Consider the following 18,934-nt stretch of genomic DNA (forward strand, 5'->3'; position numbering starts at 1 on the left):
AAATTGTCTTGATCTTCTATTTCCTAAAATACACCACATTTTACACTATGATGAAAAACAAGAGTATAAGAGGATATTCACAAACACATTAGTTTAGCATCCACAATGTATTACAAACTTTTACAAATCAATAACAAAAAAACAACCAACCAGTGGAAAAGTAGACAATGGAAATGAGCAAGTATTTCACAGAAGAGGAAATACGCATGGCCAATCGACGTATGAAAAAAATGCTTTAGGGGCACCTGGGTGGCTCAGTTGGTTAAGCATTCGACTCTTGATTTCAGCTCAGGTCATGATCTCAGGGTTGTGTCATGGAGCCCTGGTCAGGCTCTGCGCTGGGCGTGGAGCCTGCTGAAGATTCTTTCCCTCTGCCTCTTCCCCTGCCCTCTCTCTTTCCCTCGCTAAAAAAGAATTTTTAAAAAATGCTTTAACTTTATTAGTAGTCATAGAAAAGTAAATTTTACACCCATGAAAATAAAAAAAATTTAAAAGTCTGAAATGTGTATTAGCTATGATATGGAGCAATGGGAAATCAGAACCTGGTTGCAGGGAAGTAAAATTGTATAATCATTTTGGAAAACAATGCTTTGAAGATCCCTACAGGGTTAAGGGCTAGTTGTCATGGGAGAAGCCAAACAAGCAAGCAGGAAAGATGGTAGGTTGTGGTTGGAAAGTCTAATGTTTGAATTCATGATTTAGGAAAGCAGAGAAATTTATGTGATGACAAAGTACAAATTTTGACCTTGCAAGTGGTTGGCTAAAGCGGAGGAGTGTTCCTTGAAGATAAGGAGGCCTGTCAGTCTGGGTCCAATCAGGACAGAGAAACCACAGAGGGATTTGAACAGGAAAAGTTTAACATAATTATTTTTTTAAAAAGATTTTTCTTTTTTTATTTGTCAGAGAGAGAGAGCATGCAAAAGCGGGGGGGGCGCCAGGCAGAGGGAGAAGCAGCCCCCCCCCCCGCAGGGAGCCTGATGTGGAACTCGATCCCAGGACCCGAGCTAAAGGCACCTGCTTAACCAGCTGAGCCACCCACGCATCCCAGTTTTGCATAATTAGTAACAGGGGATTGGAATAATGAGGGATTGACTAGTAAGAAGTAAAGAGAACTCTAAAAGAGTATAGGAAATAGCAGATACAATATATAATAGCAGACAATATGAAATAATACATACTAGTCACTCCCCTAGAGGTGTGAGAACCTCCTCTCCCCACCTGCAGCTGAGATCCACGCCTTATTATAGAAGTTGCCATGGGGCTGAGTCAGTGGAACTTGCTGGCCATCCGCCCTCTAGAACTTGCTGAAAAAGGGCCCTGGGAGGGTGCTTGTTTTCCATTCACGGGCGAGGTGTCTCACCAGAGATACTTTGCTACAGATCCCTCCCAAAGGTGGTGCAGGCGAAGCTGCTACCCGCCTGTGCCCAGCAGGAAGCCAATGTCGCAGGAGGGGAGCGCAGGGAAAGCTGGGAGCTCGTTGGGAGTCTGTGGAGAGAGCGCACAGGAAACAGGAAGTAAAACCCCTTCTTCCTGCGGTGTCTCTCCACCAGCAGCTACTGATAAAACTTCATATGGTGCCAGCTGGCAAAGTAAAAATGATTTAAAGACCCAGGTCCGTTTTCGCAGAGCAGGCCTAAAGAGGGGCTGGTTGTAATCCGTCAATCACAAATAGGGAAGGCAAGGAACTGAGCGGTCGTGACCCAGATGTGGGCAGAAATTGGGGTGGAATTGGGGTGCCTGGGTGGCTCAGTCAGTGAAGCCTTCGGCTCAGGTCAAGATCCCAAAGCCCTGGGATGGAGCTCCACATCTTGCTCCTGGCTCAGTGGGGAGCCTGCTTCTCCCTCTGCCCCTCGCCCTGCTCATGCTCTCTCTCTTGCAATTAAATAATTAAAATCTTTAAAGAAAAAGAAATTGGAGTGGAGTGGAAAGTTATAAACCAACTTGTTTCTCCAAGTGGGACCTTGGTCTCCCTGCGTCAGAATCAAGTGGGGTATTTAATAATACAGATTCCTTTGCCCCATTGCAGATCATCTGAAGTAGGGCACTGGGGACTAGGGCTCCCAACTCTTCAGTCTTTTCTCCACCTTCCCTTGCAAGAGGTGTTTATTTTTGTACATTGTTGTTTGTAAATCAGGGCTTTAGGTGATGGAGAGCCTTTGAGGGTTTTTAAGCAGGAGTGTTACACTATCAAAGAGGTGTTTCTGGAAAATCAACCGAACTGTGCTCTGCCAGAGAGTCCATTAGGAGGAGAGGATGCAGGTGGAAAAGCCAGTGAGCGAGGAGGCTGGCTCAGTGGCCCAGGGTGCACACTGCTAAGGCTTGGCAGTCGAGTGAGAAACCTTTTCTCTTTTTACTCATGCTGTTCTGTGAAGCCTGTTGCTCTTTGTATCACTGTGACCTCTAGTCTTCCAGGGTCCCGCCCTACGCCCCCAGTTCGTTAGCTACTTTGTGTTGTCACTTGCTTTTCCTCCCCAGCCTGGGTTCCATGGCTAGTCATTCAGCCCCCTGCTTGCTCCAGTCCTGGAATTCCTTGCTCTCCTGACATTCCTTGCTCTCCATACCAACCCTAACTTCCAATCTTCCTACTAATAGAACTGCCTTGAGGAAGAGGCTTTGCTCTTCTGGTTTTACTTTAGTATTTATGTAATTTGCTCTAGCCATTGGCTGCAATGAGGCGGATTTTTATCTGAGTGACCTCACTGGGTTCAAGCCTGTTTTGGGCTAGGCTGGGTTCCTGAAATTACTTAGGCTTTGTTCTTGATCTGAATATGTAAGTGATACCTCAATAATACTGTCAGATTTGTTTGTCTGTAGAGTAGTTTTGATAAGCAATTGTGAAAATTGTCCAAATGACATAGAAAAATGTATTCAAGTAGGTCTGACTTGGGAATTTAATTTACCAACGAATGGATTTTATATTTCTTTCTATGACATAGCTTTGGCTATGGTCAAAAGTCAATTAAAACTTTTGATTGACTATACTTATTTTGCTTCTAAGTATAATTACATCAAACCAAACCTTTGGAGGTCAAATCCTTGTTATAGAACTATTGATAGACAAAACAACATGAATGGATCTCAAAATGATGATGCTGAGCAAAAGAAACCAGAGAAAGGGAAGTACCATACTGTATGCTTCCATTTATATATGATTCTAGAAAATGCAAACTAATCTACAGAGACTGAAAGCCGATTGGAGGGGAAGGGAGGGAAAAGGGGTTTGAAAGGGCACAAGGACACTTTTGGGGACGATAGAAAGTTTTACCTGGATTGTGTGTGTGTGTGTGTGTGTGTGTGTGTGTGTGTGTGTGATTGTATCGCAGGTGTATACATATGTCAGTATTCATTAAATTGGACATCTTAAATATGTGCAATTGATTATACGTCAGTTATATCTCAATAAAAGTAAAAATCCTTAGCAAGGAAAAATCTTTAAGACATGAGTTCATTCATTCATTTGTGCATTCATTCAGCATTTTTTTGAAAAAGATTTTATTTATTTGTTAGAGAGAGAGCAAAAGAGAGAGAGCATGAACGGGGGGTGGAGGAAGAGGGAGAGGGGGAGGGGGAGATGGAAACGGGGAGAGGGAGAGGGAGAAGCAGATTCCTCACTGAGCAGGGAGCCTGACTTGGGACTCCATCCCAGTACCCCGGGATCATGACCTGAGCCAAAGGCAGACACTCAACCGATTGAACCACCCATGTGCCCCTCATTCAGCATTTTTAAACATCTGTGTACCTAGAGCTGCTGGGAACAGTGTTAAACAAGATGGACAAGACCTCTACTCTAAGGAGGTTGCATTCTGGTGGAGGAGACATATCAACAATTAATAATAGTGAAGTGTGATAAGTGTTAGGAACAGGGCAAGAAGGGGAAGCTTTGAAAACATTTAGCAGGATTATCTAAGCTGATTATTTGGTAGTATATGTTTAAAGCTGTGTTGAGAAGGATTTGGAAGCTTAGCAGGATCCCGTGCGTGAGGAGGGGCAGTGACTAATGGGGAGGACCATGCATTTGCCAGTTTAAGGCTATGCTGTTCACATTGGTCTCCTCATACATTTCCCCATAGTATGACTATTTCAACTGGTTGTGGAAATGTTTGAGAATAACAAGATCTCTTGTTATAGACCAGGTTTGTTTTTTTCAGAGCATCATTTTTAATGCAAAGTGTTTCTTGTTGGGGAAGCATCAACTTTCCAGACTAGTATAGAGAGAGGACAAGCGCTCTTTTGTTCTTGAAAGTTCTGTTTTCAAGGGTTTTGTACCCACTCATGGGACTGTGTCTGCGCCTTTGCTAGGGGTACTGCAGCTGGATTATGTCGTGGAACCAGGTCCAGAAAAAGAATTGCTAAAGAATGCAAGTAAACAGGATGTCAGATGTTATCCTTAGCCTATTTCCCTAAACATAGATTTTTGGCTGCAAAGTAAAATGCCATTCTTCTAGCTGCTGCTTATACACAGTGATTGGCTGACAGAAGGCACAGTCTTCATTTGCTTGGCACGTTATCACCATGCAATTCAAGGTGTTCTACAAGGAATGATCATAACACACCATCTCTGTGAGACAGGATGAGGACATGTGGCCATTTCTTGGAAGAATTTTCTCAGACTACCTTCCCCACGAGGCTCAGATCTGTCTGACTAAACAGCCAGTTGGCATCTTCCTCCTGACAGAAGCCAGATTTTCACTGGGGCTAGACTATTTATTGACAGTGTTTTCACAGACTGGCCCATGAGTGTCTCATTTCCAAGGTCCCCTCTGTTTTCCAAGAGCACTTGCTTCCTTCTCTCTCCTCCCTCCCCAGCATCCTCCGCACTTCCTTCCTTTACAGCCTCTTGCACTGTTGGGTTTTTTTTTGGGGGGGGTGGTGTTTGTTTCTTCTTCTTCTTCTTCTTCTTTTTTAAATCCTAATGAATTTGTTTCGCAGGTTTGGAAAAAGAAACCCAGCATTATCCAAGGATTTTTATTTCTTCTATTTCTACATCTTCCAAGTGTGATCTCTGTGGCTTTAAGATCCTGTAGTTTGAGTGGGTTCCACTGTTATCTAAGAAAAGTTGTCGAAACGCTTTGCTCTGCAAGCCCCAGGAGAGAACTCAGAAAAACGGAAGGCAGTAGCAGATGCAATTACGGATGTGGCTTAGTCCTTGCAGCTGCCCCAGGGAGCTGTGCAGAGCATACAGTCCTCAGCGATGAATCCAGAAGAGAGAATCGTGACATGGCTTATATCCTTGGGAGTTTTAGATTCCCCCAAAAAGACCATCTGTGATCCGGAGGAGTTCTTGAAGTCCTCGCTGAAGAATGGGGTAGTGCTCTGCAAACTGCTCAACAGACTTAGGCCTGGCTCTCTAGAAAAGGTAAGGGAAATGGGCAGTCTCTTTGGGATTGCTTACCACCAGAGCAGCAATAATGTAGCCCTTGCGATGTTCTGTTGCCCGGGTCATGGGACTCTCCCACTTGAATCTCTTCCTGAGAGTTTGGCATTCTCTTTTATTGTTTTTGTCGTTTGAAGAACTCAGAAAATGAAAGGTTATCCTCTAGCAGTTGGCCCCCAAATATAACCATGATACACCGTTGGTGCCAGGGGACAAGGAGAAAATACCCATATTGTTTGCTCTGTCATAGGGATACGTGGACCAAGGGCATATTTTGAACTTGGGGTGTATATGAGTCTGTGTAATAATGGGATGATCTATAACAGATATTGATGGTGTGTATTGACAGTTTGGCTAAAATCAATGTCGATTTTCTCCTCAAAGAAATAAAATATCCTTTGAAACAGAGGCAACCAGGAGAAATAATCCAAAATGTCAGAAAAGGTTTGTTAAAACAATAGAAACCAGATATATGTTTTGAATGCAACATGTGTTCAAAGTGAAACTAACCTTACTCTTCTTCTAAAAAGCCAAAAGTTTTAATGTTGGAAAGCTGTGATCACGAAGATGGATAATTTCTAAAGTAGGCACTCTAAGTAAGTTTAAAGTTTGAATCCTACAGCTATTTTCTTAAGGTTAGCAGGGGACGTGACTGTGAGCATAACGTGAGTTCTTTTGCCTTCTTGAACCGGTTTGTATTTTTATTGAGCAAATTGATTTACTTGTAAGTTTCCTTAAACTTGAAAAAACAGTGCTAAGGCGGTAGTACAGCATACAGAACTGTAACCAAATGTAGCAAGCAGTAAACGGGAGGACAGGATTTTCATACATTCTCATGGGGAGGAGGGAGCAAGGTAATAGATTAAAAGCAAGAACCAAGCTCAAAAACCAGTCTGGATCCAATTCGCTACCCCCACTCTTTGGCAGAAGGCTAAAAAATGTTTGTCAGTAGAGATAGATGGTTTGGGACTGAAAGTTTGGTGACATTTGAAATAGACCGACCGTTTAGACTGTTACATCACTTCCTCCAGTGGTTATTTCTCTTCCTGGCTTGACAGCAATGTGGCTCCCTGCCTTAAAAAGCCTACCTATCTAGTTATCAGAGCATGGGGACTATGGTGTGCTTGGCATGGGATGACAGTGTCCGAGTGACATCTGACTGTGTTTCTCTAGTACTGTGCGGAGCCCCAGACCGAAGCTGACTGCCTCAGCAACATCGCTGACTTCCTGAAAGGATGTGCGACCCTGCAGGTGGAGGTAAGCCCACCTGGGGTGCCTTGCCCCGCTGGCGAGGATGGTGTTGTACTACAAGTACTGGGTTGATTTCGACTGTTAAACAGGGGTAGCAGTTTATGGAAACCATGGTTAAGACTGGTGGTCTCTAGGGGTGGCTTGGTAGTTTGTCTTTTCCAGAAGCCAGTGCCAAAAGCAAAGAAACCAAACGAAATCAAAACTCAGAATAGGATATCTTTGAATACAGCATCCGAGCCCTGAAAGCAGGCTTCCGGTGACAGAGGTTGTATGCGGAGCTTACCCTGCTAGCGGGTACTGGCTGCTCTAGGGGGTCACGGTAATACCCCTGAGTTGGGAAGAGAGGAAAGTATATTGTCACTTTTCCCCATTAACACTTTAGAACAGAGGCCTTGAAAAGCCCGGAGAACCTGGCCCTGTGATAGAAATTGTGTATTAAATTACATTGCATTATTTTATATTCTGTGGATCCTTAGAGTACATATGGGAGTATTGCTGGAAAGGAGGTGATACTTTTGTCTGAGTGTCAAATTACTTCTCTGTTCCTCAGTGTGTGTGTGTGTGTGTGTGTGTGTGTGTGTGACATCTTTATTTGCAGAAGGAAAAACCATGGAAACAACATCAGTATCTAGCATTAGGGGAATAGTCAAATAAATTATAGTACATCCAAATGATGCTGAAGTCTTATACATTCATTTAAAAAAGATTGTAGGTTTTTAAAATTGAAGTATAGTTGACATATTATATTACCTTAGTTTCGGATGTACAGTGTGGTGATTCAACAATTCCATACATTACACAATGCTCACCGCAGTAAGTGTAGCTACCGTTGGCCACTACACAGCGTCACTACAATATTATTTTTTTGAAGATTTATTTATTGAGACAGAGAGAGTTGGGGGGGAGAGACAGAGGGAGAGAGAGAAGCCTGAAGTAGGCTCCCCACCAAGCACAGAGCCTGATGGGGGCTTGACGATGGGCTTGACATGGGGCTTGATGCCAGGACCCTGACATCATGGCCTGAGCCGAAGTCAAGAGTCGGCCATCTAACTGACTGAGTCACCCAGGCGCCCCTGCAATATTATTGACTGTATTCCCTATGCTGTACTTGTCATTCCCGTGCCTTACTTTGTAAGACGTCTGTGCCTCTTGGTCCCCTTCACCCATTTACCCCTCAGTCCCCTCCCCTCTGGGTTTGTTCTCTGTATTCATGAGTCTGTTTCTGCTTTGTTTGGTTTTGTTTTTTAGATTCCACATATGAGTGAAATCACATGGTAATGATCTTTGTCTGACTTCACTTAGCGTAATACCCTCTGGGTCCATTCATGTTGTCACAAATGGGAAGATTTCATTGTTTTGTTTTGTTTTGTTTTTGTGGTTGAGAATATAGATGACATCTCTGTCCATTCACCTATCGATGGACACTTGGGCTAATTCCATATCTTAGCTATTGCAAATAATGCTTTAATGAACGTATGTACGGGTGCATATCTTTTTAAATTCGTGTTGTTTTCTTCAGGTATTTGCCTCAGTGTTTTGATCTGTAAAATGGACACAATAATTGCTACCTCATGGGGTTGTTTTAAGGATCAAATGTGATACTACATAATAATTTAGAGCTAAGAGCTTCGACCTGAAAAAGATCTATGAGACAGTGTATGTATAGTGCTCAGCAGAGAACCAAGGACATAAGTATAGACACGTTTTAGCAGTATTATTTGTGGAGAAGTATGAGTAGTGCGTTGATCATGGACTCTGATGCTAGATTGCTTGGGTTCAAAATCTCAGTTCTCTCTCAGTAGTAGCTTTGTGACCTTGGGCATGTTCTGTGACTGTGCCTCAGTCTCCCCACCTATTAAATGGGAATGATAACAGCACCTATCTCATAAGATTGGTATAAGAGGTCAATGAATTCATGTCCCCAGAAGAGTGCCTGGCACATATTAAGTATTCTCCAAGTGGTAGCTATTAGTAGTAGTAGTAATACAAGTCGCTTTGCCCCAGATAAACTTGGCTTGCTTCAGAATTTTTCCTAAAGTTAGCTACAGCATCAGGCTATAGTTGTCTCAGAATATTTTATTCCAGGTGTCCCTCTTGCCCACTGTTAGCTGTGTGTCTGCATGGGCACGTGTGTGTGTGTGTGTGTGTGTGTGTGGCTTTTGAGGAAGGTGTAGCCCGAGACTTCTCCATATATCTTCTAGAATAATGTCTACTGTGGAACAGATCATGGTATTTTCTTTTTTATCTGACAAATAAAAACATGGTGAGGTTGCCAATGATTTCTGCACTACGAAGCTGCCAGAAGGTATCCTGAGCTTCTTTGCAGTTCTAAGAATACTAGGTGATACAGAAACACCTCCCGGGTCTAGCACTGTGGGAGAATAAGTCGTTTCACAAAAGTGGATTTTTCTGATAACTAATGCTTACTCCTTTAAGTACCAATGCTTAAAATATTTTCACCCACTTTGGATACAAATCTTCCTGAGAAGTATATGCTAATTTTCATTTCTTGAATGGAAGGCACTGGGCATATTTTTGTCTCTCTTTGATCATTGAGGCTGGCCTGACCATTGTCGGGTGTATTGGAACAAGGCAGTATCTGGCTCCATGGCTCAACACAGAACGTTCTCTAGTTTGACAGACTTGGGTTAGAGTCTTGGCTTGGTTACTGACTGTGGACTCTGGGAAAAGTTACTTGGCCTCTCTCTGTTTCAGTTTCCTCATCTGTATAGTGGAGACATTAATAATATGTACTGCATAGGATTGTTTTAAGGATCAAATGAGATAATGCACCCCAGAGCCAGGAACACTGACCACCCAGTCTCAAGCTCCCAGGCAGCTAGGACACAACTGAGACACAAATATCTACAAAGTTTTTAAAATTAATTTTTTAATTGAATATATTAGACCTATGACATGTTAGCTTAAGGTGTATAACATGTTACTTTGCTATATCTATATATTGTAGTATGATTGCCATCACAGTGATATTTATCACATCACGTAATACTAGTACAATATTGTTGTCTGTATTCAATAGTATGCCGGGCATTAGATCACTGTGGCTTATTTTATACTCATTGCAAGTTTGTGCCCTTAAACAATATCAATTTTTATCTCCCCATCTTTCCATCCCATGGTAACCACCATTGTACTGTTTTTGTCGAGTTTGACTTTTTTAAGATTTTATTTACTTATGTGAGAGAGAGAGAGAGTGAGAGAGTGGGCATGAGAGAGAGTGCAAGTGGGGGGGAGGGGCAGAGGGAGAGAGAGAATCTCAAGCAGAACTCCCTGCTGAGCATGAAGCCCTATGGGGGGGGGAGGGGGGAGGGGGGGTGCTTGATCTCAAGACCCTGAGATCATGACCTGAGCTGAAATCAACAGTCAGAGGCTTAACGAACTGAGCCACCCAGGCGCCCCCAGAACACACTAGTATTTATCTAAAGAAAAAGTGGCAGCTTGAAAGGGTCAGTTGGGAAATGCAGAAAAATGAAAGCATAGTGACATCTTGAGTACTGGCTGTGGGGCACTGCAGCCCCATTAAAGAGCTGCCTTCCGAACCTCTGGGTAGCTAGTGGGCCTCTCCAAGGGACCTCCATCTTTGTGTTCTCATATGGCTGTAGTGTCGTCCTGGGGTCTCTAGAAGATCACACAACTAGTAACTGGTCAGGGAGGTCTGCTGAAACATCTAAGAAACAAAACACTCTCTAAAGTACCTCCCCAACTTTGATAGTATCTTTTGAAACACAGAATTTTTTTAAATTTGATGAAGTCATGGGCGCCTGGGTGGCTCAGCCGTTAAGCATCTGCCTTCAGCTCAGGTCATGATCCAAGGGTCCTGGGATCGAGCCCCACATTTGGGCTCCCTGCTGGGCGGGAAACCTGCTTCTCCCTCTCACACTCCCCTTGCTTGTGTTCCCTCTCTCGCTGTTTCTGTCTGTCAAATGAATAAATAAAATCTTGAAAAACAATTGACAAAGTCAAATTGACCTATTTTTGTTGTTGTTGCTTGTGTTTTGAGTATCATGTCTAAAAAACCATTGTCTAATGCAAGGTCATGTAGCTTTATACTTATGTTTTCTTCTAAGAGTGTGATGAGCACTGGGTGTGATAGGCAACTAATGAATCATTGAACCCTACATCAAAAACTAATGATGTACTATACAGTGGCTAACTGAACATAATTAAAAAAAAAGAGTGTTATAGTTTTAGCTCTTACATTTAGGTCTTTGAGTCATTTTGAGTTAATTTTTGTATATGGTGTGAGGTAGGAGTCCAAATTCATTCTCTCTTTTTAAAAGATTTTCTTTATTTGAGAGAGAGAGCACAAGCGGGAGGAGGGGCAGAGGGACAAGCAGACTCCCCACTGAGTGCAGAGCCCCACATGGGGCTCAATCCCAGGACCCTGAGATCATGACCTGAGGCAAAGTCAGATGCTTAACCAAATGAGCCACCCGGGCACCCACCAAATTCATTCTCTTAAACACTATTTGTTGAAAAGACTCTTCTTTCCCCCACTCAGTCAATTAATGTAGCTGTGTATTAAGTTTTCAAATCAGGAAGCATGAGTCTCCCAAATTTGTTCTTCATTTTCAAAATCATTTTGGCTATTCTGGATCCCTTGGGTGCCCATATGGATTTTAGGATCAGCCTGTCCATTTCCACAAAAACAAAAAGACAAAAAAAAAAAAAAAAAAAACAAACACCCAAAAAACCCAGCTGGCATTTTGATAGGGATTGTGTTCAATCTGTAGATGGCTTTGGGGAGTATTGCCATCCTAACAATATTAAGTCTTCTGATCCATGAACACAGGATGTCTTTCTACTTATTTGGGTCTTTTAAAATTTCACTCAACAATGTTTTGTAGTTTCTAGTGTGTACATTGTATACTTCCTTGGTTCAGTCTATTTCAAAGAATTGTATTCCTTTTGATGCTATTGTAAGTGGAATTGTTTTCTTAATTTCATATTTGGATTGTTCATTGCAAGTGTATAGAAATACAATTGATGTTTGCATACTGATCTGGTATTCTTCAACTTTGCTGAACTTATTCATTAGTTCTAATGGTTTTTTGGATTCCTTATGGATTTCTTGTACAAGATCATGTCATCTGTGCATAGAGATAGTTTTACTTCTTCCTTTCCAATCTAGATGCATTTTTTTCATTTTCTTGCTTAATTTGCCTGGTTAGAACCTTCAGTCCAATGTTGAATAGAAGTGATTAAAGTGGACATCCTAGCATTGTTCTTAATCTTAGGGGGAAGCTTTTAGTCTTTCACCATTAAGTAGGATGGTAGCTGTGGATTTTCCATAGATATACCCTTTATCAGATTGAAGGGTTCATTTCTAGTCCTAGTTTTTGAGGGTATTTTGGTCCTGAAAGGGTGCTGGGTTTTGTCAAATGCTTTCTCTGTATCTGTTAAGATGACCATTGGTTTTTCTCCTTTATTATCTTGACTTGTTGTATTACTTTGATTCATTTTCTTATGTTAGATCAATCTTGCATTGCTGGGATAAATCCCAGTGGGTCATGTGCTTGTATGTGCACATAGAGATAGATTTGTGTACATCTATGATTGTTCTTGAAGAATTTTTCTTCATAGAAATGAAATTACTGTGTCAGAATTTGATATATATTCTCAGATCCCCTACAAAACTGCTCTCTGAAGCTCTACTCCCACCAGTAGAGTAGGAAGTGCCTTCTTCCTCATGTCTCTGGCAGCACTGGGTATTATTTATCTTTCATGTTTGCTAAAACGTTAGGTGAAAATGGTATTTCGTTTACCACTGTAATTTGAGGTTCATGATTCCTAGTGAGTTTGAACATCTTCTGACCCCTTTATAGTCCATTTGTATTTCCTTTTCTGTGAACCAACTCTGTCTTTTTTATTTGTTTACAGAATGGAGAAGGCAGGGAGGACCCTCAGGCCTCAAGAGAAAATCTTCTACAACATATGCAAAACCCCTCATGTCTAGGTAGAGTGTCACTAATGTGACCGGGAAGTCCTCTGACAACACTATTCTAGCCGTGGTAGTTTTGTTTTCGTGCTGCCTTTGAACTTGGGAAGAGGAGGGACAGATAGAGTTCTTCTGATCAGTTGAGAGTGGCCTGGGTGATATCTCTTTGACTACACTGTTCTGGCTACAGCCCCGGTGCTCTCCTCCTGGCCTCGTCCCCAGGTGGTACTCCTGCTTCGTCCCCTGCCACCTTTACTACCAGCCCACTGCCGGGGATACCCTACTATCTCCTACTCTGCTCCTGGGCCAAGCCTACTTTTATAAAAAGATGTTTTGCTCATGAAGGATTTCATTGAATGTCTATGAGACTCAATTAGTGCTTCTGTCTCTCTCTCTTTCTCCCCCCTCCCTTCTTCCTTTTCTCTCTCTATCTCTTTCCAGTACCAGCTGGTATCAGTATGGCTTTTCTTTGCCCCCACCCCCTCACTGCCTCCTGTCTCCCTGAGTCACTCCATCTGCCTTGTCACTGGAACAGCATGGGTGCCATCCCCAAAGTGGGGCCTGTGGGATGGACGGTTTGCCATTTCCCAGGGGCTGCTCTGCACAAAGGCAGTTCTGGAAGGAAGACAGATCTACAAATGACCAAGAGTCAAGGCTAAATCTCCCATAAGAGAGCTCCAGCTCTAGGAGAGCAGAACCATCTTGAAGGAGTGAGGCGTGAAGTCAGCTAACTGACTTCTAGTTAGTTACCTTCTTCAGGTAACTAACCAGTAGCTGTAATGGGTATCAGTGAGACCCTCCTTCAAGGCCAAGTCTGCCACCTGTGTGAAGCCAGAGACACCCCCCCCAGGCCTCGGTTGATTCATCTGTGAAAGAGGAGACTAGAGTAGGGACTGGTAATGTCGAACTGTTGGACACTCTGTTTTTAACTGGCCGGATTCCATGAGTTTCTTCTGGGTAGAGCTTTGTATATTTAGCTGCTCAATTTGTGCTAGTGGGAAGACTAAGGATTTCGGTAAGGTGTTTTTTTTTTTTCTCTATTGAGCAAATCTGACACTTCTAATGGAATTTCCCTGAGTTACACTGACTGACACCCAGAGCTCTGGCCATCCTAAGCTTTTACCGACTGCATCGTATTTCTGTAAAAACTGGACTTCAATAAGGCGGTAAATATCCCCCATCTATCAAGAACCTTTTTACGCTCCTAACAGGCCCCTCTGCCTGGGGTCCTGTTATCAAAGAGCCGGGGAAGGACATCCAGGATAGTTGGGGAAGGGACGGATGTGGAGGGCCGCGGAGGAGCGCTTCCTTTCTCGCTGTCTCGGCAGCTGGGCACGGAGCTGGGGGTTCCAGTCGGGGAGTGGCAGGAGAAAGCGGGCCACCAGGCAGGGCTAGTCCGCGAGGCCGGGATTCCCTCCTGAGGCTCTGGCAGTGGCGGGCGGCAGGCCAGGCGCCAGCGGCCCGGGGCTCGGCGGGAGCCGGCGGCAGCAGCATGCGCAGTGTGGCCGCGGCCGCTCCACCGCGGCTTGTGCCGCTGCCACGGCTACCCGGGCGGCGGCGGTGGCGGCTGCTGCTCTGCCCTGCCGCTGTCACTTCCAGTTCCTACTTCGGCGATCCAGGTCCGGGTCACCGCTTCCCCACCGCTGGCCCGGTCCCTCCAGGCCGCTCTCCCTGCCGGGCTCTGGCTCCGGGCCCAGAGGGGCCAGCGCGCGCGGCCCGGCGGGGTCCCCGGGCAGCCGCTCCCGCCCGCCGCCGCCCCGCGCGCCCTGGCCCGGCTCGCCGCCAGCGCGCCCCGCGGGCGCGTCTCCCGCACCCCGCTCGGCGCCGCGCTCCTCCGCCCGCCAAGCCGCACGGCCCTGGCAGCAAGAACTTGAGGACAAGAATCTGGCTTCCCTTTAGATTTAAAAAAAAAAAAAAAGGGCATAAAAAAAATCCTTAGGCTGTAGAGGTGGCGGGCGCGGCACGGAGTTTGGAGACGGGCGCCCCCTCCTCGCCCGCGTTCAGGAGCAAAGTTGCAGCCGCCCCTCCCCGCCCGGGCGAGCCGAGCCCAGCTCTCCAGTTTCGCTCCGGTGGCGGCCGCGCTCAGGGCAGGGTCCCAGCTCCGGCTGGGGTGCACGGTTCCCGCAGCCTTGGCACGGGCTCGCCCGCCCGCTCGCCGGCCCCGTGACTCGCGAGGGCGAGCCGCTTCCAGGAGGTGGCGGCGGCGGGGCGGCGTGGCCGGAGCGAGCGAGCGAGCAGCGGGAGGAGCAGCGGGCAGCGGCCGAGCCAGGTGACCTGCCTGGGGGCGAGGGGGTCACGGGAAGGGGAGAATGCGAGGGCCAGGGTGGTGCCGAAGGACCCGGGATGCAGAGGAGCCGCCCTTCCTCCCCCTGCCGTGGCTCGCAGCCCCAGCCGCGTGGTCGGTGCTCGGCCAGGGCCTGGCACTGCCGTGGGATCCCGGGGGCCGGGGTGGGGGGGGAGCGGGGGCCGAGGGCGCCGAGCGTGGACGCGCCAAACTTAGGGGTGAGTTGTCCGGCTCTGGCCGCCGGCTTTGCAGCGAACAGGATTCCTTCTTTCCCCCGGAACCAGGACAGGAGTCAACAGTACTATTTTCGATACTAATTTGATGCTTCGCCCCCACCCCCTCAGTCCCCGGCATCCGCACATTTGGGGATATTTTGGGCGTCGAGTACACAGGTCTGTCGCAGGAAAGGGTTGTGGATGGGGGAAGATCTGTACTCCGCAAGGTGTACCAACGTGCCCGTAGTTAATTTCGAGTTTTTATTTTCCAGTCATTTAGGAACCCAACAGGTATTTGAGCTATTTCGTTTCTTAGCTCTAGAGTGGAGAGCCCTTGAGTTTATCTCTGTCTCTTCAAAAATCTTATTTTTATTTTTGGTTTGTTATTGTTTTGGGCTATAGGGGTGACTCACATGATTTTTTTTCTTTTCTTAATGTGTAGTGGGAATACAAATGGAATAAGGGAATATATTTGCCTATGCAACTTATGGTTTTTTGAATAAAAGCTTCACGTAACCCCCCCATCACAGAATAGGATAAATTTCAGTTGATGTTCTGTAAAGTATTAACAATTTTAACAGCACAATTCTAAGGTCCAAACTGCTTTTCTAACTTTTATTTGCATGGAAAGCCCACAATTTGTCCTTGAACTTCCTATCTTAATTTTGACATTGACTATGGTAAGAGGAGCTTGGATGACATCATTTGCTCCAGCCACAGTTCTGGTGTTCTGTGACTGAGAGCACCTCTCTCCAAAACGTTAAGGCCTGGGCCTGTCCTTGTACTTCAGCTGAGGCATTTCCAAGGATTTCTCTTAAGCAAAGTATTATGCTACATGCCAGGCGGTGCTGCAGTCCCTTCTTACATAAGTGAGCTTCAGGCTGGGTGTGCTCGAAGCGGTTAATATCAGAGAGTTCTCAGTCTCCGGGGGTGGTGGTGGTTGGTGATTGGAGTTTGGAATAAAGTAAATTTGCAGCTTGTATCGTCATCTTGCATTTTTTTGCTGCTTAATTTTTTTAGAATGCCTTCTACCTACCTTATCTGAAACTCACTGTGCCTTTGTAAAGCATGTAGGAAACTGAAAAGTTAGTTAACCAAAGTCGTACAGCTTACCAGTCGTAGCATCAAAACTCCAACCTGGATCTTCTGCTCTGAGCTCAGAATTTTGTTGGGTTTGTTTTTACTAAACTATGACATTTTATACAAAAGCATTTCATTTGGCACATTTTATGGATGGTATGTCTTCCAAGCTACTCATTTTTTTCTATTCTTTTTGCCAACTCACATCTTGGCCTTGTCTTTGCTCGCACGGGGCTGGCACTGTTCTTAAGGATGAGGGCAGGAGTAAAGCCTGCCGAAGGAGGGTCTGTGGTTTGCATTTACGGATGGTCTGGGTCCTCTCCATTCATCTTCAGGGATAGCAGGTGCTGAATAGAGTGAGCAAACTAGGGCCCAGAAATGTCCGATATTCGTTTGACATCATTAGTCCAGGTATAATATTACTTCGGTCTTTACAAAGAAACTCATTCAGGAGGAGAAATTGGAGAGTGTGAGTTTTGTGTGTTTACAGAGATTGCTCATCGCTGTATTTAGGAACTTAGATGCAAAGGAGGAAAAGGAGTGGAGTAGCTATCACTCCTCAAGTACCAACTATATTCTAGGTACTGTGCTAGGTGCTTTAAGTATATTACCTTGTTTCATCCTCCCAATCCTGGGAGGGAGGTGGTGGTATGCCCGTTATTCAGTGGAGGAAACGGGGGTTTGGGAATCATCCAGACAAATGCCCCACACCGTCAGTGCAAATCAGAACCTCATTGCTGATGGGCCTGACTCCAGAACTCATTCCCTTTGCCATGTGCCAGGCTGTTCCCCAAAAGGAGCTATTGATAAATACAGGAACACCAAACCCCTTGGTTTTCAGATATGGCTGTACATCAGAGCCATCTGGGGCACTTCTACAAAACACAAATGTTGGGCTCCCCCCACCACCCCCACTGAGCGTAATTGGTCTGTAGTGAGGCCCAGGCCTGGGTCTTGTCTTTTCTTTTTTCTTTTTCTTTCTTTCTTTCTTTCTTTCTTGAGAAAGAAAGGGGTAGAAAGAGGAAGAGAGAATCTTTTTTTTTAATATTTATTTATTTATTTTAGAGAGAGAGAGAGAGAGTGCACGGGAGGGCAGAGGGAGAGGGAGAGAGAATATGAAGCAGACTCCCCGCTGAGCATGGAGCCCGACATCGGACTCAATCTCACAACCCCAAGATCATGACCTGGGCCAAAATCAAGAGTCAGACACCTAACCAACTGAGCCACCCAGGCACCCTGGCAGTTCTTTTTTTTTTAATGTTTAAATTAACTTCATATTGAAATATAACATGAATTCAGGAAATCATACAAATTCTAAGTATAGAGTTTGATGAATCTTTACAAATTGAACACATCCATATAATCGGCACACCAATTAAGAAACACAACATTATCAGCACCCTTATGCCCCTTCCCAGTCACACCCCTCACCAGTGGGCACCACTAGCCCTGACTTCTAAAACAATAGATTCATTTTTTTCTGTTTGGGTACATTATATGAGTGGACCCATACAGCAGGTGCTCATTTGTATAAGGTTTCTTTCACTCAGGGTGACATTTGTACAAGTCACCCATGTCATGGATACAAATGGCTCATTCTTTTTATTGCTAGTCATATCCCATCCTGTGGATGTACCGGTGGACAGCTGGGTCGTTTCCAGGTTGGGGTTGCTGTGAACAGTGCTGCTATGTGCTGTGTATGTCTCGTGCCTGGCTTCTGGTGGACATTTCTGTTGGGTTCATACCTGGGAATGGAACTGCTGGGTCGCAGGGTATGTATCTGTTCAGCTTGGGTAGGTACTGCCTGACAGTCTCCCAGAGTCACCATGTCTTGTCATTAGTTTGATTTGAAAAGTCCCCAAGTGATTCTAATGAGCAGCCAGATTTGAGAACCATTTCCATGGTTTATCTAGAGTTTAACCATCCCAGTGTCTGCCACCTAGCTGAGAACCATAAAGAAAAAGATGATAGTAAGCTTCCTCCACAGCCTCAGATCTAGAAAATCTTCTCTGCTGGACTGGGCAGTATCGTCACCATTCCCATAATCCTTTGTGCCAGGCTATCTTAATGCTGGCGGGCCACTCTCATTATAGGGATCTGTGGACATGTTTATCTCTCTCTTAGTCTTGGCACTTCTCTAAGGCAGGAAGTTGAGTTTGATCATTCTTATGATCCTAGCACTCAATATAACATATGCACATAGCAGGTACTCAGTAAATGTTTACTAAATGAGTGACCTGTAGAATGAGTGAATGGTGAGGGAACGTCAGGACTGCGGGAGAAATGCCCCCCCCATCTTTTGCACTAAGGCTTCCGCACTTTATTCCTGGGAGACTGCCTCAGGATCTCACTTGGAGCCTAATGACTTTTACTTATCTAAGCATGTTGGAACTATGGGTAATCTGGTTGCTCATCCCCAAACGGATTAGAAATGGAAAATTAGATTAGATGAGATAAGGTATGTGGAAGCACTTTGTAAATTGGAGAACAGCATCGAGATAGAAGGTCATGATAAAGGGAGAAGGGGGGCTGCTAGGGACTAGATGTGCTGGCAGCAGTAGAAAGGGTACATATCCACATACAGCATGGAAGAAATGAGATCAACAGCACCCCAGGAAAGGAAACAGGAAAACCCTAAAAAGCAGACCCCCGAATACATAACCACCTGGGGCCTTTTGGTGTGGGGTCAGACAGCTCAGCACATGCTGTGCGGTCCAGTGGCTCGAATTTGTGACTTTCCGTACCTTGGTCTGGGTTTGAATCCTGGTCAG

General features: G+C 45.1%; 1 protein-coding gene across 14 annotated transcripts in view; it reads left to right on the forward strand.

Moving 5' to 3' along the window:
* The window catches only part of ARHGEF6 (Rac/Cdc42 guanine nucleotide exchange factor 6), a 112,428-nt gene that overhangs the window by 11,971 nt on the left and 81,523 nt on the right, over positions 1–18,934 (forward strand). For 5 of the 14 annotated variants that reach the window (XM_044392447.3, XM_057314815.1, XM_057314821.1 and 2 more), the window contains exons 2-3: positions 4,930–5,356; positions 6,548–6,631. In XM_044392447.3, coding sequence (XP_044248382.1) covers positions 5,192–5,356; positions 6,548–6,631 — 249 coding nt within the window. In that variant the 5' untranslated portion in view covers positions 4,930–5,191. Of the gene's footprint in view, positions 1–3,586; positions 5,357–6,547; positions 6,632–14,062; positions 14,204–14,473; positions 14,854–18,934 lie in introns of those variants that run through there. The other 9 variants (XM_057314826.1, XM_048213302.2, XM_044392451.3 and 6 more) reach the window with 7 other exon arrangements.

Source organism: Ursus arctos, chromosome X, assembly GCF_023065955.2.
Source record: "Ursus arctos isolate Adak ecotype North America chromosome X, UrsArc2.0, whole genome shotgun sequence".
Taxonomy (NCBI): domain Eukaryota; kingdom Metazoa; phylum Chordata; class Mammalia; order Carnivora; family Ursidae; genus Ursus; species Ursus arctos.